General features: G+C 42.9%; 1 protein-coding gene across 1 annotated transcript in view; it reads left to right on the top strand.

The window, feature by feature from the left end:
* The first annotated feature begins 1,107 nt into the window (after window positions 1-1,107).
* adam19a (ADAM metallopeptidase domain 19a) overlaps window positions 1,108-27,040 on the top strand; it is a 154,543-nt gene continuing 128,610 nt past the window's right edge. Inside the window, exon 1 of the mRNA XM_061030910.1 lies at window positions 1,108-1,321. Within this exon, the coding sequence (XP_060886893.1) occupies window positions 1,192-1,321 (130 nt within the window). The 5' untranslated portion in view covers window positions 1,108-1,191. The remainder of the gene's footprint in view (window positions 1,322-27,040) is intronic.

Below are 27,040 nucleotides of genomic sequence, written 5' to 3'. Positions count from 1 at the left end.
GAGTCCCATCGATGGCGGTCTCCATGCTGGAAATGCTGTCTCAGTCTAACTTTCAGTCAACCTAACGACAGGCTGAGAGCTGGAACTGAGGCGGGTTTTAAACCTCCTGACAAACCGTTACACCGCGCCCACCTGTCAATCATGTCAGCTACACGCCTAATTGTGAATAACTCTTATCCTTCATCAAATCAAAACGGATGAGTCATCAAAATATTCACCCCCCGTACAGTGTGTGTCGATCGAGACATTAGTTAATCACACCTATTTGGTTTTTTGAACCAGGCTGTAAACATGTTAATCTCTGCTGTAAAAACAGACTTTTTAGAATGGGTGTGTATGTGACTTCCTGTGCTTCTGAAGCCAGCCTCTAGTGGACACTCGAGGAACTGCAGGATTTTACACTTCAGCATCCGCTTCTTTTTTCAACACTGGAGGTTACTTTGACTAAAAAGCACATTTAACCTACCGTGAAAGGTCAAAGGTCCCTCAGGTGGGTATAGTCCGGGCAGAACAGATTCTTAGGTCAGTTTCAGTATTCTTAGTTTCTTTTCGATTCCTCTCCCTCGTTCTCCTCTACTCTGACAATCATGCTTAATTATGGTGCGTTACATTTCACAACTCCGTGAGTGGAGAGGGGTGTTCTCTGGAGGAGAGCGGAGGCTTCAGTATGGAGGAGGTGTGGCCAAACAAAGGCTGTTTTGGTTTCATGCTGGTTGACATCAAATGGATCAAAAAGTTGCTCCCTCCCCTTAATCCGTTCCTACTTAATTTTCTCTTTCATCTAAAAGGGACCATCATTTATCAAATAATCATCATGCTGTATTTTAGAGGACTTGGACACATAGATTGTGACCAGAAACTCATAGGACGATGTTAACTGAAGGAATAAATGAAGTGAAAGTTTGCTTGTTTCCTCATAGACTTCTATAGAATAATTATTTTTTAACATCTGGTGTCTCCTCCTGCTGGCCATTAGAAATAATGCAGGTTTAGGGTGCTCTTGTATACATGCTATGTCCACTTTAAGTAAATGGTGTGAACACAGACAGGGGGCTTTTATTTTGACGGTTCAGACCGGAGGTGGAGCTCCGTACTCGTCGGAGTTTGACGCTCGGAGGACTCGGAGAGGGAGGCAGAGTTGAACAACGGCGAGGAAAGGGAGGACGGTCGGCGGTACCGAGGGTCACAGGGATGTACAGTAAACACAGGCAGAAAAATGCCCAAATATCACCGGCAACATGTGGACGTTTGCTCGTTTTTCTCTCTTTTCTGCTGCTGAACGGCGGACTGGTCCGAGGCAGCGGAGACACCGGAGAACAAGGTAAAGAAAAGAGCCGACGTGCTCCTGTGTAAAACTTCTTCTTCTTGCATCTACCAGTTGCGTGTAGAAGCGCCAAAACCCAACACACACGCATGTATTAAAGCTTTAAAGTGTCTTAAATGTTCAGACAGGTTTTATTTAAGGCGGTGGATGAGTGTTGACAGGGCGGTGAAACTTTTTCATGTCGTAATTAGCTGTTTTCCGAAAGAGCGCTGCCCAGGCCGAATCCCATTTAAAAATCTGGCAATTTAACACCGCGTCGCTTATCAGGCAAAAACACAAAGCACACATGACTCATAACAGCTTTCCTGAACCTTATGATTTAATTCTTATAATTTCCATTGACTGCATCCGAAAAGTCACAGAATAACAGAGTGATAACATCTCTGCTTTCCTCACCGGGTCCGCGGTTACTCCCACCGACAATATACAGTCATCGGGGGGGAAATAAGGTGACACAATGTTTTCAGGTTGGTCTGAGGATATCAAGCCGAAATGTGCAAAGTACATTATATTTTACAAAAAGCAACATTCGTGTGTTTTCTTGTGGTTTGTATGCGAGTCAGCGTGCATTTTTTTTGTTCAGTTTCCAGATGTGTAAAGTCATCTGAGGGATTGAAAGTGGGAATAAGGTGACAGCTCTGTTATTTTTGTCAGTTTTGTGTCGTTGATGTCAAGCCGAAATTAACACAATTCACTAAATGTGCTAAAAAAAAAAACAAGCTCAGCATGTTTTCATTGTATGTAAGGAATAATTAGAAATGTGTGTTTAGGGCCAGCTTTTTACACAAGGGCGTCTTCAACTAATCACACTTTCATTTGGATTGAGCTGCGTGCGCCAAATTCCATTTAAAAAACTGGCAATTTGGCCACGTCGCTTATTCTGCATAATACATTTAGGACAGTTAGCGGGGGATTCAAGGAGGAAAAGAGGAGACACAGGCACTATGGAGATTTAGCCATCGAGCCGATTGGAATAGAGTTGGTTATTTATTCTAAAAACAAGGATTAGCATGATTTATAGCGCGTTTTAATGCTCCTGTGTGTGAAATAAGATTAAATCACGATGGATTCAGGTGTAATTCGTTTACATTTTCCTCAATCCAAGAAGCATGGCTTTTCACTGCATGTTCAAACATAAATATATGGTCGTGTAAAGTTTTGTATTGTACTTCAAGTGAGTTTGATATTGGTTTGAACGCTTACAGTGTTGAGCACAGATGTTTTATTTTCCAGCCATACAGCAGAATGAGCTCCGTCCTCTTTGTGCTTGTGTCCATAAAAGGCATCAGTTCAGAGGAGGAGAACAGCAGTACAGTAGAGTAACCCAAGATTTCAGACGATTATGTCACAGAAATCCGTTTTTTTTTTTTATGGACTTTCACGGTTGAAACCACAACAGTGTTTAAATTCCTGATTCCTCCCAGCGCTTGTCTTGGCTCGACTTCTGGCAGCAGTCTGTGTTAGAAATGAGAGGAAATGAACTTTTAATTGAATATATTGAGCAGCCTCCTCGACCGTCAGGCGGGCAGATGAAAGGTCAGCCTGTGTGATGGGCAGTGGTATGAAGATGCATCATCACCCTGCATGCTGCACGGTCATGTGGACTGAAACTCTCGGAGGCAATTAGACTCGAACAAAACCCTCCTTTCAAAAGAGATGTTTGCAGTTAATGTCGTCAACAGCACATGTTGGAGTGTGTGTGTTTTTCCCTGTACAAAGGTCAACACACAGCGAGACGACCCTTTACGGTCAGTCCAGTACAAGAACAACAAGTCCAGACTAAAAGGGTTAATCTGCTATTTTATATTTTAGGGTCTAAATAGCTGTTTACTGATCCAACCTTCACAACAGGGCCCTAAGACTCAAACTAGACTCTTCTCCTCTGTCGCCCCCCGGTGGTGGAACAAACTACCAAACTCCATTCGATCTGCAGAGTCCCTCTGCACCTTTAAGAAAAAACTAAAGACCCAGCTCTTTATGAACACCTAAGACCTTCATGATGATGATGACGATGATGTTTAGGATGGTTTTGATGCTGATTAGAACTCAGAGGAACTGCTGTCAATGTCGTGCTCTTCCTCTGGTCACTTCCTGTCAGCACCTGTGTGTCCCATCAGACTTAAAGCTGTTTGTTTTCACTTCCTGTCGTTGTCTCCTCCTCTCTAGATCCTCGCTTACTCTCTGATGTTCTTCACTTTGGATAAAAGCGTAAGCGATAAATGAATTGTAGTTCAGCGACTCCTGAATCCTGCAATGAAAAGTTACTGATTTTCTCCGTGGAGTTTGGTGTCGTTGGAGTATTTTGTCCACAGAGAGAATTGAAACTGTGTTGTCAGGTCGTTTCTGACTTTCTCAGGATAGCCTCGAGGGACTGGCTTCAAAATTGGCACAAAAGTCCTCTCAGACTCAAAGATGCACTGATTCGATTTTGGAGGTCCAAGGTCATCATGAGGTATTATCCGCTTCCAGCAACATCTGGGTGGAATTACATCATCTGGTCTACAAATGCATCCTCGTTCCCAGCCAGAGGTACGTTGTCAGTCAGGAATCAGAAGATGCTTCTTTTATCCAGTAGAGTTAGTTTATGTCCTGCAGCAGTCACTTTAGCCTCCCATCTGCAGAAGGTCAAAAATCTGCTCTGAGGCGGGTACATACTCAGTTTCAGGCTCTGCAGGAATCCAATACGATGCTTTAACTGTGTTAGAAATAGTTCTTCATGCTTCACTTGAACGCCTGGAATAGTTTTCTGATCAATGAGTGGATATCAGCGAAATGTTTGAGACATTTTATGTGACAAAAAAACATTTATTAGACGATTTTTAAATACTATGAGTTGGCTCGTTTTCACTGCTGTTTCTCAGTGTAAAGGCGTGTGTCCACAGATGGCACTTTTTGCACTGACAGCGCCCACAACCTCCGTTTCAGAGCGCTTCTCACCAGCGCTCATTGTTTCTATGGTTACAAAAGTTAACTTCTGTAATGTCCTTCAGGTGTGTTTTAGCTCCGTTTGTTTTATATTTGCTTTAACTCAAAGAAATATCACAAAGAAAACATGTAAAGGAGTCGTGTCCTGACATCAGCAGCAGCTCGACACCTCAAACTGTTCCCCCTAGAAGACGAGGCAGACCAGCGTCTCCTCCGCCATTGTTGTTGACTAAGCTGGTATCAGGAGTCCCGCCCCTTCTGTGAAATTAACGATTGTGTCGCTGTTCTAGAAGTTGAACTGAGTCAACAGTAAACGTGATGTCAACACTTCATACTTGTACGTTTGTGAGTCTGTAAAGCTCTTACAGTACTCCTCCTACAGACGCTTGTTAGCACTCTGCTTTCTTTGCTGGTCGATGCTCATCAATTTGCCATGTGGTGGACACTGAAGCTTCAGTGTTTATCCAGCTCTGCATGGGTCTGTAAACCTTTCTGTGTTCTAACCTCTCTCCATTTTTCAAAAGCATCTCCAATATTGATCCTAGTTTGAGCACGTTTCTGCTCGTGGAGCTTATTAGAAACATGCAGAGGCTTTTTAGGTCGGGTACAATCACTTCTATCTGAACCACTTCTCTTGCCCGCTTCCATCGCTGCAACACCTGTTGACCTGATAACTGCTCTCATATCTGGGAAACCGAGGGGCGTCCAAAACGGCTGTGTGGGGGTGTCTTAAAACCGCCTACCTTCTCTGGTCCAAACAAATCCAGATCATTCAGGAGCAGAATCTAAAGTTAGAAGGAGGACATACTGGCTGCTGCATTGTTGTCAGAGAAGCCAGCACTTCAACATGTTTCCTTAATGTCTGATCATATAGTAAGATCACTTTATCATTTCACTCTCTACACATCTCACTGATTGGACCTTTACAACTTTATTTCACATGTTCTCTTTATGTTTATATTTTTAATGTTTTTCAGGTTTAGATTGCAGTCTCAGTCTTTGGACAGAAACACATAATTTGTTCTTTTATTACGGAGCACAGACGGCGAGTAAGCAGCTTTTATTAGAGCCACATGTATTAAATTTATAAAACTACCACATGTCACACTCTCTCAACACTCTTTCTCCTCCTTCTCCTCCGTCTCTTCCTCCTCCTCCATCTCCATCCATTATGTGCATCAGCATTCTCTTCCTTCCTGCAGCATCTTTTCCACCTGTAATGCACCAGTTAATAGGCTGCAGATCATAACAAACACTCCAAACTAAACCGTGATAATTGGCTCTTTTTTTGTGTGTGGCTGCTTCCAACATTTAAAAACATCCTCCAACAAAACAAGACACTCATCAGGAAAGTGACGATTTTGTGCAAATTAAAAACCGGTGGAGCCGTCTGCAGCCGTCAGCAGAAACACAATCATCCACCGTCACATCATCACTTTGTTATCGGCTGCTTATGTCTGGATGTTTTCATCATCACTTCACACAGCTGCAGACACTTACAGTCAAAATATATTTGTTTGGAAACAGGCACATTATAAGTTAGTTTTCTGTGTTTTCACCGTTTATTGTTCTGTATGCGACATGTAATATTCATACTCACATATCTGGGAAGTTTGGTCTTAGCTATATGCAAAGCATACACTTAAGCGAGACTGCCACAAGGCTGCAGCTACGTGAATGAAATGATAAGATATGTGTCGTATAAAACTACATTAAATATGTATTATTTCAATATCATCCTTCCTGTTTACGCTTCACTGAGCGCGAGGTTTAGGTTCTTTAAGAACGGCCGAGGTGATGAATGAAGGATTTCTGAGATGAAAACATTTTGTATCTGACCATGATCCTCGCTCACACATGCTCTCGCTCCCGTGCAACTCTTAAAACCAACGAGTAGTAAGATGTGGTCGCTGAGATCTGGATGTCTCTTGTCTTCTTTGTGTATGTTGTGTTCGGGTTAAACACACTAAAAACGCCCCTGACATGTGACAAACATACCTGACCGCTGCATCTTAAAAAACCTCAAAACAACAGAGTTTATCGCCTCGAAGGAGAGGCTCAGAGGCTCCCAGGCTACGGTGTTGGATTGACTGTTATTCGTGTGCCATCTAGCCAATCAGGTAGTGTTGTGGGCGGGGCTTCGGGTGCCACAGAGTGGTGAGTGAAAACAGACGCAGAGCGAGAGACACACCTTCAGCGGAGCCAAAGTAGCGCAACTTTAAAATTCATAAATTTGATCGACGATCAAACATTAAACACCGTTACAGATAATCAACCAAACGCTGAATATCAGCCCCCCGATAACCGTCCAGGTCGATAAAACGCTAATTGTTTTGTCATAAAACCTGAAAGTTCCTCACACGACCTTTAATGACCTCATCTTCACCTGATCAGCTGTTATGACCTCTGATGTGGTGATGACCTGCTCACTGTGACATCATCACCTGATGGGCGCCAGTAGCCTTGTGGTTAGTGCGTGCATCCGATTAAAGGAGGCTATAGTCCTCCAAGTGGGCTGTCCAGGTTAGAATCTGCCCCCCTCCCTCACTGACGGGTGTAGGGCTGCTAAACACTTCTGCACCTTTAAACTTAGAGCATTGCATTCTGGGATGTCTAGCATAAAGAAGCCTTCAGGTCATTTGTTCTACTTTTTTTCAATCTAGCAGTATAAAGTCTGCAGATAATATGTCTGACAGTTAATGTTCTGCACTCTCTATAACCTGATTTCCTGACCTTTAAGAAGAGTCACAGCCGCCTGCTGCTGTTTCTACTGTAATGTGAAGTCAGGTTTATCGATCAGTTGTGTTCATGTGAAGGTTTGTACGAGTTCTCGCCCTGCAGCTCCCTCCACATAGCGTGCTGTAATCAATGTTTCCTCACTGATCTCCAGCTTGTAATCAACACATTTAAAAACGTCCTCATGCTTTTTTTTTTTTTTTTTTCCTCTGCTGGGATTCAAACAAACTCCTCGTTCAGCACTTCTCTCTGGAATATCGGCGTCCAACACGGCCCATTTAGCAGGCGCCGAGGCTGCCCCCGGGCCTGTGCTGCACATGCTTTAGCAATGCAGGTCCTGTTCTCCGAGCCCGGAGGAATCTGTATGCGATGATTTGAGAGCTCTTGAAAGCGTGGGCTGTTGTTTCAGAGGGGGGGGGTGTGCTGTGACGGGCAGCGCAGTCGGCAGAACTGTTCGACCTCCAAACAGGCAGAGTTTCATTAGCTACACGTTCCCCGGCTGCTCCTCGCTCACCTTTTCACACCGGCTCGTTCTCCAGCGGTGAGGCTGAACTTGTTGAAGAGGATTTTGTTTGAAATCTGATTTTTTTAAAATGTGTAACACCCACAGTAATCCAGCATGAAGTCCTCTCCGGTCTGCTGTGTGGGCTCCTTTGAGTCATTATTTATTTTCCAAGTGTTGTGTTTGTGCTCGGCAGGTCTGCAGTGTGTAGGTGAGGGGCGGCCATCCAGCGCCGTGTTTGTGTTACAGGTTAATGCTATCATGCTGCTCGCCTGCATGGAGTGTGATCTACTTTTACGACAAAGCGTGGACGGTGTAACCCCTTTTATGACGACCAGAGAAAAGAGGCTCTCGTCCAAAACAGATAACGAGCCGAGGGAAGGAGTCAGACGCTCTTAAAACTGTTACACAACCGAGAGGGCCGTCAGTTTGTTTTGAGCTTTAAACCTCCATCTGTTTCATAATCTGCATCGTTTGTATTTCAAACACTTTTAACCTGCTGAGTTTATTTTTTACTACTTTTAAAAAATACAAGTGAAATCATCGTGTTGTGCTGGTGTTGTAGTCAAGACCACAATAACCGAGACCAGAGTGCTCTGAGACCGAACCAAGAACAAGACATTTAGGGATCGAGACCGAGTCAAAACCAAGACCAAGACCAAGACAGGATGAGACCGAGAGAAGACCAAGACCGTAAATATCTCTGAAAAATCATCATCTTGTGTGTAGGGGGCGTGTCACTAACTAAGAGCATTACACCATGAAGGTTGTAGGTCGTAACTGGGGGATAAAAATCAAACTACAAATGAATGAAAAACATCTGTTCTTTTAGAAAGAGGCGTTTTCCTTCTGATCACAGGAATGACGTGGAAAAGTAGCCGATCAGTGGTGGTCTTAACCGGTCTTGATTTAAAATCCAGAGTCCGCCCAGTCTGAGACCGAGAAGAGAAAGAGTAAAAATGATTTAGATTCCAAGACATAACCGAGACCTTCAAAAACTGGAGACCATCAGGCTAAGCAGGTTGCCTCAGACCTCCCTCTCCCCAGCGACGTTTTCCAGCACCACCTGGGGGATCCCGATGAGTCCCCAGGCCAGAAGGGATACGTTAGTCCACCAGCGTGTTCTATGTCTACTTTGGGGTCTCCTGCCTATAGACGTGCCCGGCAGACCTCCAAAGGGAGGAGACCAGAAGGCTTCCTAATCAAACATTTAAACTTTGTGAAAACATTATTTGATGAATTTGAATTTTGGTCCCAGCGATACACAACGGCAAGCTAGCAGCTGCCTACCAGCTGTAGCTAATGTTAGCTAACTCTTAGCTCAGAAAGCTAGCTCTGAATGTAAAATGGATCTCCCTCTTTTAAATTGATGTGCAGGCTTTTGTTTAATGTCTTTGTGTGGAGCCGTAAAAAATCATCCCTCACATGACTCAGGCAGTAAATATTAAAATCCCTGATGTTTTTTTAAAATAAAGACTGTTAGCTCGGATCGGCTCTGAGTGGAGAACATTTCCCTCAGCCTAACTGTTGTTGCAGCGACGGTGACCCCTCCCTGCTGCACACATGAATGGTTTGATTATCTCTCTCCCCCCCCCGAAGGACGAGACACACTTGTGACTATACAAACACGACATGACTCAAGTGCAGCTCAGCTCGGAGGAATGCAGTTTGCATCCAAATCTGTATCGTCACATGTTGGAGTCACTAACACATGAGCACAGACACGCTCTTCTTCTAACACACAGCTGCTGCTAATGTAAGTAAGTGGAAACTAGACCTCAATGAAGCTACACAGGAAGAAGATTATTTTCTCATGTAATGGAGCTTCTAGATTGTGTTATTTGAAAGACTGTTTGACTTTAGCTTGAAATAAGATCTTTGAATGGATTAATCGAGGGGAATGTTTGGAAGCTTTATTTTCCGTCTCTGACTGACTGCTGATCTCTTATCAAACCTCAAATCTCTCTCTCTGCTGATTTGATCAACGCAGAGCTGATTCATTAGCCCATCCATACGATAAAGATCGCCTGCATACCAGCAGATTTCATCAGCCTTAGCCAGTCAATGTCAACTCTGTTACGGCTGAACCGATGTGTGCTTTCTCAGCCTGAGACAGTTTGTGAAAGAAAAGAGACATCATGTTTCACTTCTAGTGACGAGGACGCCTCCATGTCTGCACCCCGTGATTTGTATGCATCGCTACAATTGCTGTAATGGCTAGTTTTTAGGTTTGTAACCCTAAAACGTAATGATCATCAATCAATCTTCATTTGTACATTCTTGTTTTCCTAAGTAACACTTTAAAAGTTTGGAATGAGCCATGTTGGGTTTATCTGAGCCCGAGTTATTTTTAGTTCTCTAATTATTTCTGCAAGCTTCATAACAAGTAACCACTTCTTTTGCACAAGGGGAATTCCTCGTGTTCTGCCAAAGTTTGCCTCCAGTTTTTAAAAAGCGACTAAAAATAATAAATAATAAATAATAAGAACATATCAACCTCCATGCAGGACACTCGGTTTAAAAATGACAAACAGCTGGACTCGACTGTAGGAGAGCGCGATATTGCTTCAGATAATGTCTCGACAGTATCGAGAATGTCACTCATTTTGAGAGAGAGTCCTCACACGTTCACTGGATTGGATCAAGCCGAGTAGACGGACTACTAGTGCTTTCACACCTGCAGAAAACTCCTGAAACACTCCTGATGTTTCCATGCTGAGCGTCGTGTGATCACACAAACAGCTGAATGTTTCTCTCTTCACCCGGAGTTTCTCCTCCAGCCTCCTCGTATTTATTCTACAGAAAGTCAGAGTGAGCTGATGTGAGAACGCAGCAGGATATAATCAGGAGAATTCACCTGGAGCGAGTGGGAGGGGGTGGTGACGTTTATTCCCTGTGATCGCTGCACGACCATAGACTGTCTGCACGCCACCTCTACCATCTCCGTGCTCTAATGAACCTGCTGCATTATGTTTCCTGTTCTCCAGTATGTTCTTCTCCACTCTTTAGTTCACATTGAGATTCTGTTCAACTACACGTAGCATTGATAGAAAGACACATATTCTCATTATAGTGTCGTATAGAGGACTCTGCTGCTTCTTCTGCGTTGTTTTTTTTAAGTCACGTCTTACCTCAGGAGGCCCCGCCCCCTTCTGTCTGACAGGGATAGTCTCCTGCTGTGAGGTGCATGTGTGAACAACCAGATCAGGAGAATATCCGGAGCAGTCCTCCTGAAGTTATCTCGATATTTTCATGTGAAACCGACTTGCTGCTCATGCTCGTACAGAACAGCTGCTGGGCCTTCTGTCTTTATGAGGCAGGTCTGTCGCTTATTTCCATTTGTTGTTTGGTGAAATGATTATAAAACATTTTTCCCCACGTTAACCGCTGAAAACGCTTTTGTTATTTTCCCCCCTTTGACATGAATACAAAGTGAGAACATCCAACAAGAGGAACCTAATTTCTCATAAGACCGGGAGCGTCTCGTCTAAAGTAGGTGTTCAGAGCACGTTTGAATGACTGCTGTGTCGAATCACTCGCAGATAAAGACGAGTGAAACCCACACTTATTTATATGTAAATGTTCCTGCTTTTCAGGAAGAGCGGGGATGGTTTGCGGCGTATCATTGGATCTGGTTATTATTCCGTCTCTCACACACACACACACACACACACACTCTGAAAGTCTGCCAGGTGTGAGGGAAGGTGAACGCAGCCTCTAACAATCATCAGTGCACAGATAGGGAACCACTTTCCCCTCCAGAGAGCTCTCACACTGATCCATCCCTCCACTCCATCCGAGCGAGGGAAGAAGGAGAGAGAGAGAGAGAGAGAGAGAAGTGAGTGAGTCATTAAGACGGGGACGAGCTCAGGAATACTTGAACTGAGAGAGAGAGTGATGAAGGGCGAGGTGAAGTGATGAAGTCTGCAGGGATTTAGGATATAGGAAGTGTAAGAGTAAGCTGTTTATGGGAGGATTTGGCTGCGACGTGGAGAGTTGATCAGCGCCGCAGCATCCTGCATGCAGCTGTCACCGGGACCCCAGGGTCTTCTTAAACACACTGTCCTTTGATTTAGGCTGAATCAGTGTCTTTCTTTGCTGCACTCTCACATTCATAGTTAATGTTCCAGTTCTGATTGACCCCCCCCCCCCCCCGTGTGCTTTTGTCCCTAATTTCTGCGTTCTACGGGAAAAGAAATGTGAGGTCATCTCTGGGGACATCTGCTGATATGAGGTTTTAAATCATCAGTGGGGAAGAACCCGAGAGGATGTGAAGCGGCGTTTTTTAACGGATGTTTTTCAGCTGAGTCATTGGACACAAAGAACTCCGGGTGTTACTGCACGACAGGCTGTCAACATCACAGAGATCTTAGAAATGACTTTTTATTTTTTTTAATTTAAATTTTTATTCAGAGCAAAATTGAAACATGTTTTGCAGCTAGTCAAAGATACAAACGTTTTTCAGAAAGTAAAGAGATACAATAAAACAGGCATAAGACACAGTTGTCTAAACATTCTTATAAAATGAGGTGGTAATAGTGGTGAGACAAATAAACAAACAAGAAAATTCAAAGCTTGGCAAAGCCATTGTGGGTAAAAGTAATATGCCGGGATGGGTAAGCGAATAGGATTGTTGTCGTACACATATAGATACATGTACATGTCCCCTCTTACATAGATAAACTTAAAAACATATACCTGCACACATACAAACCCACGCACCCAATCAGGCAAACTGATAAGTCAGTGAAAGAAAGTAAATAATTTTTTTTAGAAATGACTTAATGTTTGACAAACACACGAAACACAAATGAACATCGTCTCCTGGACATTAAAGATCAGCTGAATGATGAGGTTTCATGTTTGAAGTCAGTCTTTTGCTTTATTTCCACTTGCACTAAACTCCTGAAAACATCCTGAATTCTTCATGATGAGCTTCACGTTTGAATGCAGGCAAACACACTTTGACTCCAACTTAAGCTGCAACATTAAGAACGATTGAACCGATTTTTCTGGTTAAGAAATCTCTTTGACAAAAACGTCTCACTCTGCAGGGATCCTTTCTTTAATGCTGTCAGACACTGGAGACACAGAACAACAATCTGAGCCTGTCAACAACAAAAAAAACACTTTTAGTGGACGCACTTTGATCAGGTGACTTCCATGTCTGTTGCAATCATTGCAGCATGTCTAGATCCTGCAGGCTGGAGTGATCTATTGCAGCAAAAACCTGTTCTACCAAATGGTCACTTAGTGCTTTCACATTTGCACAAAACTCCTGAAAACGATGCAAACACAGACACATTTTCCCCCAAACTTTTTACTGACTGACAGTCCCCTAGTAAATGTTCTGCGTTAAGTCAGAGTGAGCTGATGTGAGAACGCAGCAGGATATAATCAGGAGAATTCACCTGGAGCGAGTGGGAAGGGGTGGTGACGTTTATTCCCTGTGATCGCTGCACGACCATAGACTGTCTGCACGCCACCTCTACCATCTCCGTGCTCTAATGAACCTGCTGCATTATGTTTCCGAGAATAAAAATGGCCGACCTGTGCAAAAGTTTTGTTGTAGGCTGGGGGTGGAGTCCATGGGTGGAGATACCAGGGGAGGGGAGGGGATTTTTTTTTTTTTTTACCAGAATCCCATTGTGACATCACAAGGAGAGCACGTTTGAAACAGAGCATTTTTCTCTGTGTTGTAAGACTTATGCAGACCACAAACAAAGGACTGGATGGTGTTTATTTCACATTTTGTGGGTCAGTAGACAACATATATGTTCAAAAAAACTGTAGAAGTGGATTTTTCAGAATATGTCCCCTTTAAATATTTATCCAAAGTCTAGGTTGAGAAATACCTGAGTTCCCCTTAAATTGCTGGAGCACATATGGACTGTTATCAGTGTCGTACAAAGTGTATCTTTTACTGGAAATGTCAGCAGGATGGAGAAGCCGTCTTTGGCGAGGTAAGGGAAACATAAAACCTGCAGAACTCTCCTTGTATTCTTCAATGTTTTTCTGTTGGTTTCCTTTTGGTTTCTCATCTTTACTCATTACTCATTAAACACTCGTCGCTCTCCTGCTGCTCGCTGGATGAAACTTTCCTCAACATAACTTTTCCCCCACAGGAGAAGAATAATCAATAATTCCTGGCTAAAACATTGTGTGCCTTTGTATTCTACTTTATTTGACACCCAGACATTAAGTGAACAGCATACTGTAGACTTTTGAATTTTTAATGACAGAATCTCAGACGGAGACGGAGTGTAACTAGAGGAAGGAATGAGAAAGCCTCTCTGTGGAATATTTAAGAAGCCATTTTGCTTTTAAATTTGAACATCGCTTTGGGAGAATGACAGCACAGCAGTGTTTTCTGGAGTCGATACTTAAACATGTTGATAGCCTAAGTGATGTGTTCAGGGGACTATTGATTTGTATGCAGCTTTTACTGTTTGTAATGGAATCACAAGAAGCGTATATACTGTGGGCGGGTGTCCCAACAAAAGTGCCCCTCAAGAATAATGAAACTGAACATGGAGAGCTGCCATTAGGGAGTTAAATGACATTATATTTTGTGTTCAAGTCAGACACATCAGAGATTTAAAGTTCCTTAATAAGTTTGAACCTTTAAAAAGGGTAAAATTAGGAAATGCTCTTTTTATAGTTTGGAAGTTTGTTCAAGTTCTGCCTCACAGTTTTGCAACTGAATGGTTGTATTTTGAACAAAGTCATGGCATAAGTCCTGAGAACTGGTGTCTGTGTGTTTGTGGAAGGTTTTTTATTCTGAGCGAGATATGAGAAGTGACTCGTGGAAGAATTTGAACTGATGGAAATTAAATTGTGACAACTTTGTCAAAGCATGAACCTGATTTTTTGGATTCTTTGTGTGACTAAAACTCGAGTACTGAAACCTGATTGAGTAAAGTTTTGTCTACAGTCCTTGACTCATCCCATTGAACGCCCCAAAAGAAAAACCACCAGAAAGTAAATGTTTTAATAAGTCATATTTGTTCCTACTCGTAGTTGGTTCCAGCTTGTGTTTTGTTGAGAATTAGATTTTATGTGTTAGATCAATGTAAACGAAATTGAAGTTAGAGTTTAGTTAAGAGTCAGTGGACAATTGGGAAATCTAAAGACATCTGGTTAGATTAGGTTGATATAAAGGCAAAAAAAAGCAAAATGTTGCTTTTTGCACTTCTCCATTGGGTTGTTGCCACCTGGTGCCAGTTTAGTCCTGAAAATATTCCTTTCTGGATTCAGGAGCGACATGTTCAACCCCAGAGAAAGAAAGTCATAATATGTTTGAGTTATAGCTTATATGTACTCTTTAATATTTGTTTATTCATCCCAATTAATCTCGTTATTGCAAAACTGAAACACAGCTGCACATCTGATATTTTTCTCATATCGTGGAGACCTGTTTAGTGCACGAAAATTGACAGGGTAGAGCTAGTCTTTAATCTAACAGGGCGGTCGTGTGCTTACCAGATATTTAGAAGCCTCTTCTTCTTCTTCTCCTTTTATTGAATGGTGAGTTGCAGTCTGCTCTGGTGGAGCATTGTTGGTGACGTTCAGCAGGTATTTGATAATCTTCATTCCCCAAATAACCTTCGGTTTGATTGTGATTTGACTTTAATGAGGTTTGATTAAAACGTTCACACCTCTGAATCTAGAAGCGGCAATATGCTAAAATGTTAATCGTACCATTGCACAGTGAACTGTGCAGAAGATGGCAGAGATTCAGTCTGAATAAAGACAAAAATAATCATCTAGAACCTTAATGAGAACAGATAAAACTGTAATTTATCAAATGTGAGGCCAAATGGTCCTGAAATCATGATCTGAGGCTCTCTGCTGTTTTCTAACTCTCTAAATGTTAATGATATCTTTCTGTTTGAGATTTTCCTCTGCACAATGATGATGTTTTATTCATGATGATAATTCAAATGCTGAAATTCTCTGTGTGCTAAGGAAAGCAGAAGAAGTCGAACCTCTATGAAAGCGTGTTTAAATATTGGTAGAAATATCAATCCACACACACAGAGAGAGAGAGAATTACACAACCTGGTTATGGAAGACCTGGACGGTCACTGATTGGATATGACAGTAGAGTTTGATGATTGGCTCTTGCTGAGACCGTTGTCGTTCTCGTCGCCCCCTTGGCTCACGCTTCAGAAGACAAAGATCACAAAAACGAGCTCCTACTTTGTGCAGGGTTTCTTTTTTTAATGAGGCTGTCTGTTGCATTAGAATGAAGAGTCCAGTGAAAGCCAACTTTTCCTGCTTGATGTTTGTGCTGCAGGAGTTGTGAACAAGTTTCTCAGTAAAATCTTCTCTCCCGTCTCTCTGTTTAACTTTATCTCCGCTTTACCATCCTACTAACTTTCCACCACTATTCCCAGTTTCACCAAGTCCCAGAAGTGAATTAAAGCACCAAAAATTAAAAGGAAAAATGCATTATATCTTCGTATTAAATCTGGCTCTCGACGGCTGGGAAAGCGTGCACGATGCCATCTCTGTAGCTCCTTAGCGGGCATTAGCCTCGAGGGGAAAGACGAAGAAGAAGAAGCACATCTGGAGAAGGACTGAGCATATGTGATATTGAAAAGTAAAGCAGTCAGAATGTAAACAGGACGGAGCTATCTGCGTCTGTCGTCAGAGTAGAAAGTAATTTGGCTTGTACACATCTACATATGGAACCGTTCAGTAAACCTTAAATGGTTATGAAAAATCGAGAAAAAAAATGTAATATGATTTCAATTTGGAAACATGCGTTTATTCATTTATCATAAAAATTACAAAATATTTAGAGATGTTAAAAAATATAGTCTGCTTGGTGTTTATCAGTGCTGCGCGCACACAAGGGAGGTCACGGTGGTGCAGTGAAATAACCTGTAGATAACCAGAGTTGAAGTAAAAAGCCAAACTTTATCAATACACCCGTTCAACCTACATTTAGGTGAACATATTTTAATCCTCTCTTAGAGCAGAAATGAATGAATGCGTGTGTGACTCACAAGCTAAGCATAGTAGCTCAACAGCTAACAAAGAGCTAAAATAAGCTAAACAGAAAGCGCACCCCTCCCCCCGCCTCCGCCGCATATAGCTCCGTGGTCCAAGATCAAATTTTTTTTTTAAACGGTTCAACTTTTACACGGTCATTGCCGTTGTGTAACCGAATAGTGTAGGTTTAATAAGGCTAGGGCTAACGTAAGTTTAGTTGTACAGAAGACAATGAATAGCACATGTCAACTAGCTGAAGTTTGCTAACAAGTCAAATTAGGTGTAATGAATATCGTCGACATGATAGTAATGCTGGTCGGTTGATATTTCATGCTCAGGTTTGAACCGGACCGAATGATGTCGTCACTTCCGCCGGCGTACTTTTTTTTAAAAGTAGATTAGTCAAATTACAAATAATATTAAGTTAAATTGTGTAATAATTGTAGTTCTTTAAACTGATTGCTATTCATAGTTTATTCTCAAAAATATCGATGAAACATACAATAATTATTATAAAATATTTAAACAATGTAATCTGTCAGTCAAGTCATACTTTTTTTTAATGAAATAAATTTACTTTATATATTTACATTTCACACAAAGATTTCTGTTTCATTTTTACTCATACATTTTGATATAGTTAACCCAAATACTCATCATAATGATGTTCAGTCATATTTTTCAAGCAATAATACCTTTATATTACTGTTACATTTACTAAGCCCTTGAAATATTTTATAGAGTGTGTGCTCCCTCACTTGTGTTATTAAGACTAGTTAAAGTCTGACACCAGTCTCATAAATGTGTTGAGTTGAGTACAGCCTTAACGAAGGTTTCCATGAGAACAGTTTACAGATTGATCTGAAAAAATTCAGAAAAATTCAATATGTTTAAATGGGAATAAATTTACCGATTCAAATTTGTAATGTTCACAACTGGTTTAGATTCTGGTTAGATTAGGTTGATGTAAAAGCAAAAAAAGCAAAAAACTTGCAAAAAGGACCAATTAAAGCCTGCACAAGATGAATAACGGAGGATTTGAGCCTTGTGGAACTCCTAACATGATGTTGCTCTGTTTGCATTCATTGTAGACATACCTGAAACATAATAGTTCCAGTTTTGAAGATAGGCGTTAAACAGCCCCACACTTCCACCAGATACGCGTGCATTGCATGTCCGCTCCGGTCCGTTACGGCTTCACGCACCCTCGTCCGTCAACCCCCAACATTGCAAAAGTCTGAATCTAACTCAAAGAATCACAAATACGTTGTGTATGGTGTAACCAATAAATGTTGCATTAATCTGAGCTATGCTTATTAAATAAAGCATTTTCAGGTTAATAACCAGCACGTCAGCGCCACTCAGATTGTTTCTAGGTGAAGATTTTCTGGAGTTTTTGTAAAATAATGAGCTATTGAGATTTTTTATCACGAGCCAAATTATTCACGGAGGTCTCCTCCTCTTCCAAACAAACCGACTCGATGATTACACCCTCAGAAATGCTGATTATTCAGTCGTTTAAATCGTAAAGAAAACAGCTTTAAAATAAAATGAAAGATTGAGCGTTGAGCTAGTCATGAGGATTCTCTCCATACAGTCGGCTTTATTAGATGAAATATCTTTATGAATGTATATTGATCAGGATAGGAAACAAAGCCCCTGTTTGACTGCGATAACACTGAGTGGCTGATTGCCCCCTCCATTGAAAGAACTCCTTTATCTCCTTCTGTGTTTGTCTCCCTGGAGAGCCCTCCCTCCGCTCCTTCTACAAAGAGAATCCACACAGTCATTCCTCAACAAGATAAAGTATTTGCAGTGTATTATTCCTCCCCTCTCTCTCTCTCTCTCTCTCTCTCCTCTCTCTCCCCCGCTGGAGTAGCTGTCTGATATAGATCACGCCTCACATTGTTTTTCCCCCCCAGCACCCTGCAGTGATAGCTCTCCGGGGCGAGCGGCGGGTGTGAGCCTGAATCCTCTGGATTTCTCTCTTGATGTTTCTCAGAGTCCCCGAGGGGCAGAGGGAGAGAGAGAGAGTAAATACAAAAGAGAAGAAGAGAGTGTGTGAGGTGTGTGTGTGTGTGTGTGTGTGTGTGTGTGTGTGTGTGTGTGTGTGTGTGTGTGTGTGTGTGTGTGTGTGTGTGTGTGTGTGTGTGTGTGTGTGTGTGTGTGTGTGTGTGTGTGTGTGTGTGTGTGTGTGTGTGTGTGTGTGTGTGTGTGTGTGTGTGTGTGTGTGTGTGTGTGTGTGTGTGTGTGTGTGTGTGTGTGTGTGTGTGTGTGTGTGTGTGTGTGTGTGTGTGTGTGTGTGTGTGGCCAAGCGAAGGACAGGGCATCTGATGACTAAACAAAGAGAGAAAGTGAAACAAGGACAGAGTGTCTGCACTGGATGTGTTCATAAGAAGTGACTCAGGCGACTCTGGCTTCAGTGAAAAATGTCGAACTTGAATCAAACAGGTTTTCAGGGCGGAAATTAATGAGAAGACACCTGCGAGCCAGCTCTTCCTGCTCTTGTGTTCATATTCTGCACATAATAAACATGGTGGACTATCAGCGTGTCCCTAGAGGCTGCAGTAGAGGTTGTCGTGTTTATCAGAGGTAAATAGTTCATACAGAAATTAGAGCCCTACCGATTAATCCACCAGCTGATAATATCGCCAATATTAGCATATCAAGTGACTATCGGCGTCAGCTTGCTTTCATCTCTGATATGCGTCTGTATTACTAGATTTATTCATCAGTCATTGTTTTTCCCTAGAAGCTCTCTGTCACCAGCAGAGGGCGCTATATGGATTACAACGAGCATCATCACTCTGCAGAGAGTCGAGCGGTGATGCACGTACATGCTCAGTTAATTTCCAGTGAGTGACCATCTTGTCTTTTATTTTAAATCTTTTCAGCAAGTGTTTGATAACTGAGGGATCAACTCAATAAATATGTTTATCTATCTCTATATCTACAGATCGAAGATCGATCTAAGAAAGATATCGGCCGATATATCGGTATCTCATTTTTTTCTCTACCTGATATCGGTATCGGCCACAAAACCTTCATATCGGTCGGACCCAGTGAGTTATTCAAAGTTTCTCTGTTTTCTTTGTTGGTAGCTGAGGTGAAAATAAGTCAGAAACCTTTCAGCAATTAAAAGTGAACTCTCCAGTTACTCCTATAGGAAGACGAGCTCATTAATCTCATCTGTTCTTTATTCATCATCACTACCTGTCAGCACTTCTCTATAAGCCGTGCTCTCATTCTGATGCTGTACCTGTACGATTTTCACACTTCACTCATGTTCAGTTTCGTTTCCTCTCATTGACTGGAACATGCGTCTTTGCACCTCTGATCTCAGAACTCTGCAGACATGATGTGGTGTGTATAACGACGCAGACAAAAGACGAGGCACAAGCGATGCTTTGAGAAGTCAGACGATAAATATCCTTTAACAATCACTCGTCACTGCCTCACATCTGTTGATTAATAGGTGAAACAGTAAAAGCCATTTGAAACTCATTTAAAAGCATAGTATTACATTCAGAGAGTAAATGCCTCCTCGTGAGCAAACACCACGCTGTGTCAGATTATCTCAATTATAGGCTTTCATTAAATATGCACAATGTCATTATAACTTTATTCATGTTCACTAATGGTTTCACATCCTGACAAAGCCCGATTTTTACCCCGACTATTCTCCTCTCTGTCACTCGCGTAGACGGACGAGGAAAGAGGAAGGAGGGCGCTCTACACGACACTGACACTCGCTCTTCTTGCTCAACAGAGCTCGTTAGCTTGTTGTACAAAGGGGACATGACTGTGAATAAATAATATCCACATCCGAGCTTTGACTTGTGTTAAAGGTCCCATATTATGTTTTTTTCTGGTTTTATATGCTCTTTAGTGTGTTTTCCAAGTGTCCTGTGCATGTTTAAGCACATCTATGTGCAAAAATTCAAAGTCCGCGGAAACGCGGCTTCTCCTACGTCCTCCTGTTAGCTGTAGCATTAGCTGCATGTAACGCTCGGTTCTAGCCCCCCTTGATAAAAATTTGTCAGTGCGCCGTCATTGTCAGTGTGAGATCACTGATCTAAGTCCATTGGCTCGTTGTGGCAAGCCCAGCAGCTCATGTTGCGCGCCCGTTAACTTCTGTAGCACGCCCACGATATGCCGTAGCCTGCGGTAGCACAGTAGTGCTAAGGTGCTAATGTTTATGCTCCCCTCGGACGGAGCCAGTGGCTGCATTCCCAATATGGTAAAAGAGGCGGGACATTTCCGAGAAGCGTGCTGACCAATAATGACAGAGCGGATTGGCAGACCAATCAGAGCAGACTTGGCCCACGTGGGGTCTAACAGTGTGGGCTCAGCAGAGCGTAGCTGACGGACTCAGAGCGTAGAGGGAGCAAGGAGGAGCAGTACATGAAAACAGACACTTTGTTCAGACTTTAGCTATTGTGACCGTACAAAAGTAGGTACATAGATTAAATATACGAACCCCAAAAAGGGCATAATATGGGCTCTTTAAACAACAGAAAAACTTTTTTTCATCCCGATGTTTGCACATATTCACTTTTATACATGTATGTGCTCTAGGGGGTGGGGGGAGTAAAAGGGGAATTTCTTTTTACATTCTCTTTCATTTCTTTGTACATTTCACAAAAAAAAAAAATATTTTTTCGGCTCAAGGCGAGCAGTTTATCAATACAAAGCTTCACACATCTACCTTCAAAACAAAAGCACTACATGTCAAATTGTTCGCAAGGGGGAACTGAAATATACAGAACAAAGAATGAAACATCAACCGGATGCAGTGTGGACAGCCAGCATGCGATAATACGACATAAATCGCTGCCGTGCTGTTAGGACACGGTGTAACTGAGAGTGTCGGCTGCACCGGTGATACTTTGGTCTGAATTCTGTATTTGGTGTAAATTAACAAAGATATTCTCCTGCAGTAGTGGCGCACTTTCTCTGCTGACTCCCAGAAGTCCTTTGTGGATTACATCATGGAGTGAAATTCATCAGAGGCCTGAGGTTCAGTCAATGTTTTCACTATAAACTGGCTTCACTATAAATATGGATTTTAAATGCAGTGAAGTGAGAGTGAGCTTTACCTCCTCACCTCTTCCCATCATGACTCTTTCACTTTACCAACCAACAGAAGAGCCCAGCGCGTGCAGCACAACACTTTCTTAAACACAAATTGATTTTCTGTGCAGCCGGGGGGCGAGCGTTTTGGAAGACATGCTGAACTGCCTCTCTCGTCATTCAGCCTCTGCCTCCGAGTGCTCGCAGACGTCTCAGAAAGTTTCTGCAGCCGACGTTTCACAAAGTGGGCAGCGGCGCTAACGGAGCTGCAAGAGGAGACGAGATGGAGAGGAGGGCGAGAAGGAGACATGAAAGGAAGCTTTTTAAAGATCATTTAGCATACACGGCTCTATCTGTGTGTGTGAGCGCGAGGACGCCCTCAGGTCGCTGTTTGAGCGGGCGGATAAGACGGTGTATCCAATGAGCTCGCTGCTAAACTGGGGAATGAGGATCTTGGTTAGAGGAGCAGCTCCATGAGTAACACTGTACACTCACCCACATATGAACCTACAGGGAGCTAAGATCTCTACGGTTCTCTTTCAGGGTTTGACCCGGGAATGAACGACACGCCGCCAGACAAGTTCCGTTATGATCAAACATGAAAATAAAACATTTGAGCCCAATTACAAAAAAAACAGAACAGTGAGACTCTGCTTGGGAGTCCTTTGCTCATCAGTTGGTTTACCCATCATCCATCCATTATCTATACCCCTTTTCCCTTTCGGGGTCTTGGCAGGCTGGAGCCACGCCCACCTGTCAATCAGATCAGCTACACGCCTTATTGTGAATAACTCTTATCCTTCATCAAATCAAAACTGATGAGTCATCAAAACATTCACCCCCCGTACAGTGTGTGTCGATCGAGACATGAGCTAATCAGACCTATTTGGTTTTTTGAACCAGGCTGTAAACATGTTGATCTCTGCTGTAAAAACAGGCTTTTTAGAATGGGTGTGTATGTGACTTCCTGTGCTTCTGCAGCCAGCCTCTAGTGGACACTCGAGGAACTGCAGGATTTTACACTTCAGCATCAGCTTCATGTTTCAACACCGGAGGTTGCTGCTTGAAAACACTGCAGTCTGTTACTGCGTCCACTAACATCCCACTTTGGTGTAATCAGAATTAAACATGCTAGCATAGTTAACACATGCATCCATCCATCCGTCCTTTGCAGACTGACAGAGATCATGTTACCCTGAACACCTGCACACACCTGACAGACACACTCTCACACACCGTCACATTCTCTGCTGCTGTAATTGAAAAGCCTCAGACTGTGTGGAAGTGTTGCAGCCAGCAGAAGTAGAGCAGCAGTGATTTGTTGACTGCGAGGTTGCATCTGGCCGGGTGTTTATTAGCCGTTCAGTCGATCATTCAGGGGGAGCGGCATGATGGAGAGCCGCGTCCACCCTCCACCCTCTAATGCTTCTGCTTCTGCAGCTATTAACCCGCCTTAATGTTTTCTGAAGAGACGGGAGCGTAATGACTCCAGACCTGAGTGTCGTTTGTTGATTTAGGCTGAGGATGAATATTGAGTGGTTCATGTTTTCCTTGGCAGACACTCTCACGTCCCCGTTTGAAAAATGGAGCAGAAGAAATGAGATGTGAAACTCTTGAGTTTTTGAAAAAGTGTGTCAGAGGCTGCGAGCTTCTCTGCAGGTGATCCAGAACAGACAACTGTATCCGAACAGAGCTCTTTTATTCTCCTGTCTCAGATCAATACTGTGTGTCTGCTGTTAAAGGACTTTTAGACGCTCAAAGTGAACACTACAATAACCATTCTCATAAAAACTCAAGTGGAATGAGCTGTGTGCAGAGCGGGAGGAGTGCATTGTGGGAGGAGAGTGGAGCTGCATGAACTCAAATACTTTAGCAAATGTTGAATTTCCATAAAAAGTGTTCTGTGAGCAGCCTCGATGCGTCCTGCCTGAAGATCTTATTCCACAGATTTACCATACCTGCAGTTCTCTACGTAGTCAACCTGAAAACATTGAACCTGACCCTACAGTACCCAGCATGCAACACAGCCCCTAATATTGATCTCTAATCGTTTCTGTAAGACACGTCCTTCTAACAGAACATTTGTGTTTCCAACAAGTGTCAGATGCGTTTCGACTACAATCTGGCTGCTGGAGAAAGTTTCAATCTACAATTTAACCGTGAGAGCTGGAGCAAAACTTACAGAGCGTCTGTTCTTCATCTTCAGCTCGAGTAGATTTAAGAGTTTGGATGCATTTATAGATTCTCTAAGAAATGTCGATGTAGGCAGCGTTTGTCTTCTGCACATGAAGCGATTCAATACCATCTCAAAGAGTTTCTACATCACGATGAGTTCTGGGTCAGGATGTTCTCTTTTGGATGTTGAGGACAAAAGACGTCCTTTATCCTTGAAATCTAAGACACGTTTTCAACACTTTTATCACTCTGATGGTTTATTGACTTACAAAACCTTCAAGCTGAGGTTACACAGATTCTAGAGGCAGGAAACATTTCTGAAAAGTCAAAGAAATGCCATCACCGTGAAGAGAACAGCAGTGAAGGCTCATTTGATTACAGGGGGGATAAAAGCTTCAGATAGCTGCGAGTCTTTTGGCTGCATCGTCGTGTGTAGCTGCTCGACCACATGGCGAGGCGGTCACGCTGCCCTCGGCCCGCTCGAGAACAGGCGGCGACCTGCTCAGTGCTGTTAGCGGGTCAGTGTGGCTGCCTCCTGTTGTGAAGATGCAGGGGAAATACAAATGTGTGTGTGTGTGTGTGTGTGTGTGTGTGTGTGTGTGTGTGTGTGTGTGTGTGTGTGTGTGAAAACAGGATCTATATCTCCAGTGACCGCAGACGTCCGGTTCTATCCCTTCGACTCGTTATTAACTCGGCCCCATTTCTGCCATCCTCAAATGTCACAGAAATGTTTCCCTCTCCTCGTCTGTCTGCAGCGATTCCAGGCCAAGTGCTGCTGACATTTAATGATTCCTTTCAGTGTTATCAGCGATTAATGGCGACCTTTCCTCTGGGGGGGATAAAGTGTTTGATCTTCTCAAACCTGCAGAAACCATCAGCGTTTCATTTTTAAAGTCGACTTCAGCTCTGACAGATGAGAGTGAGAGAGTCGATTTCAGGTGGTTAAGTTTATTGTCTGAAAGTAAAGTAAACAAACAGTTGAACACATATTTGTTTATTTGTTAGAATAACCATTAGCTGTACCCGAGAGCTCAGCTTCTCTTCCTGAGGTCCACTAAAGATCTTTATTTGTTCAAATCTAAAACGTCCAAAGGTTGAGCTTTTACAGCCAGAAGCTCGACCTGCAGAGTGTGTCAGGTTGTCTGTCTCTTTAATGTCAGCCCTGTTATTGGCTGGCGAACAGTCCAGGGTGTTACCCCGCCTCTCGCCCAATGACAGCTGGGATCGGCTCCATGACCCCGAAACAGGAAGTGGTATAGATAATGGTTGGATGGAGTTTGCAGACTCAAAAGTTTAGCTCTGAAGCCAAACAGTCTTTTAGACATTTAAGGGTCAAAGTCTTGTCATGTCATTCCCCTCTCTCTCTCTGGTTTCTGTCTCTATCCTCTGTCCTGTGTCCTGTGTCCAAAATGATGGCCCAAAATAAGTTAATTAGACAGTTTGGATTTGAAGCTAAAGTTCAGCTTGAGATTTAAAATTCTTTGCTTTTTGAGAAATGTTATAGTTGAAAGGTTTTGCCTCAAGTTAAAACCTTTTCTCAAACCTGAAAGTTCAGCTTGATAGTTCAAGTCTCCTCCTTTGCAGACTCAGAAGTTTTGTTTACAAATTCCATACTTTTTGCAAAACTTTTTTTTTTTTTGCTAATTCAAGATTTTTTTGCAAAAGTCAACATTTGAGGGCAAGGGTAGCCAAGTTTTCTGTCTGCACGCCCCATGTTCAGAAGCTGTTGTCCTCGAAGCAGGCAACCCGGGTTCAAATTCGGCTTGTGGTTGCTTCCCTACATGTCATTCTCTCTCTCTCTCACACATTCTCTATCCTGCTTCTCCAAATGAGAAAGGCTCGACTACACAGAAAAACATTTTTTGTTTCTCTGCAAATCAAATGTTGTTGACTTCCAAGGAAAAGACTCCTGAGTGACAGAAATACATTTAGCATAGTTGCTCTCAGAAGCTGCAGTGTCACCTTTCTGATTTCTAAAGATGATTAAAGAAACAGCAGTCCTCTCACACATGGAAGGTAGATATGCAGATTGCACAGCACACACTCGACACAGAGGGAATATTTGATGGATGATGGTATGAAAGAAGAGACTTCTTTCAGCTCCTGGTGGGACTTTAATGGTTTTTTAGGAGCACATGTGACGGAGACCTGCGGTGAGGAGTGAGGCGCTCTATTGTTGAGGTGGTTTGATGGACTTTCTCAGTGGGCTCTTAGCTCAGCGAGACGCTATCTTAAAGGGTAAAACAGCTAAGAGAGCAGTCTGGCTCTGTGGGGAGTTTGGGTTTGTGTTCTCAGATTTGACTCCATTGATTTTCAGGACCTATTAAGTGCCTGAAAAACAGACATGTTCCTCCAAACAGCAGCTCCACACTTAGTAATCAGACTGCAGCATTTTGTGACTGTGAAAGTCTTTCCAGACATCTGATTTATGCTTTTATGAGCGGGCCTGTTGTCTGATCATCTATTCCTACCAAACAGGCCGCCCAAAGATGTGTTCAAAAGCAGTCAAGTTTATTCTGTTTTTCCCCCAAACCAAAATCGCCACCTTGACATGCTTCATCAAAAGCACAATAAAAATGCTTCTTATGCTAATAGAGTTGTTGTTCTGCAGCTTTTTATGGCACAGAATTCACAAGTACTTTATTTGTCCATTTATCCTCTTATCCGAGGTCTGGTCGGACCCAGACCTCCCTCTCGCTAGCAACGTTTTCCAGCTACTCTCGGGGGATTCTGAGGCGTTCCCAGGCCGGACGGGATATATAATCCATCCAGCGAATTTTGGGTCTAACTTGGGGTCTCCTCCCAGTTGGGCGTGCCAGGAAAAACCTCCAAAGGGAGGCGTCCAGGAGGATCCTTAACAGATGCCCAAACCACTTCAATTGGCTCCTTTCGATGTGATGGAGCTCCTCACCCTCTCTCTAAGGCTGAGCCCACCGAGAACCAGTCTGCGCTGCCGGGGATTAGCACCCGACACCCGGCTTTGCATGAACCCTGACCCCCTTTGCAGGTGGTGCGCCTACAGGGTTTATTTTTGTGTGTCTTTCTTGAGATCATTGGCTTTTTTGAGGCGCTAAAGGTGTTCAGAAACTCACAAACTTTGCAAACATATCAGAGATGTTGATGGTTGTTGTAAAAAATAGAACAACAATATCTGTAGACTTCATTGTTTCCCAACAGAGAGCTAAGGCTTCTGCCTTCGGCGAAATGTTGCTGTATATAGACGCCGATGATGTCATTCAATACATGACATGCTGTGCAGAATGCTGCAGAAACGATCAGGCAGGAGGGAGAAGATGCTACTGGTT

This window comes from Labrus mixtus, chromosome 23, assembly GCF_963584025.1.
Source record: "Labrus mixtus chromosome 23, fLabMix1.1, whole genome shotgun sequence".
Classification (NCBI taxonomy): domain Eukaryota; kingdom Metazoa; phylum Chordata; class Actinopteri; order Labriformes; family Labridae; genus Labrus; species Labrus mixtus.
This window is presented reverse-complemented; position numbering and strand designations above follow the sequence as displayed.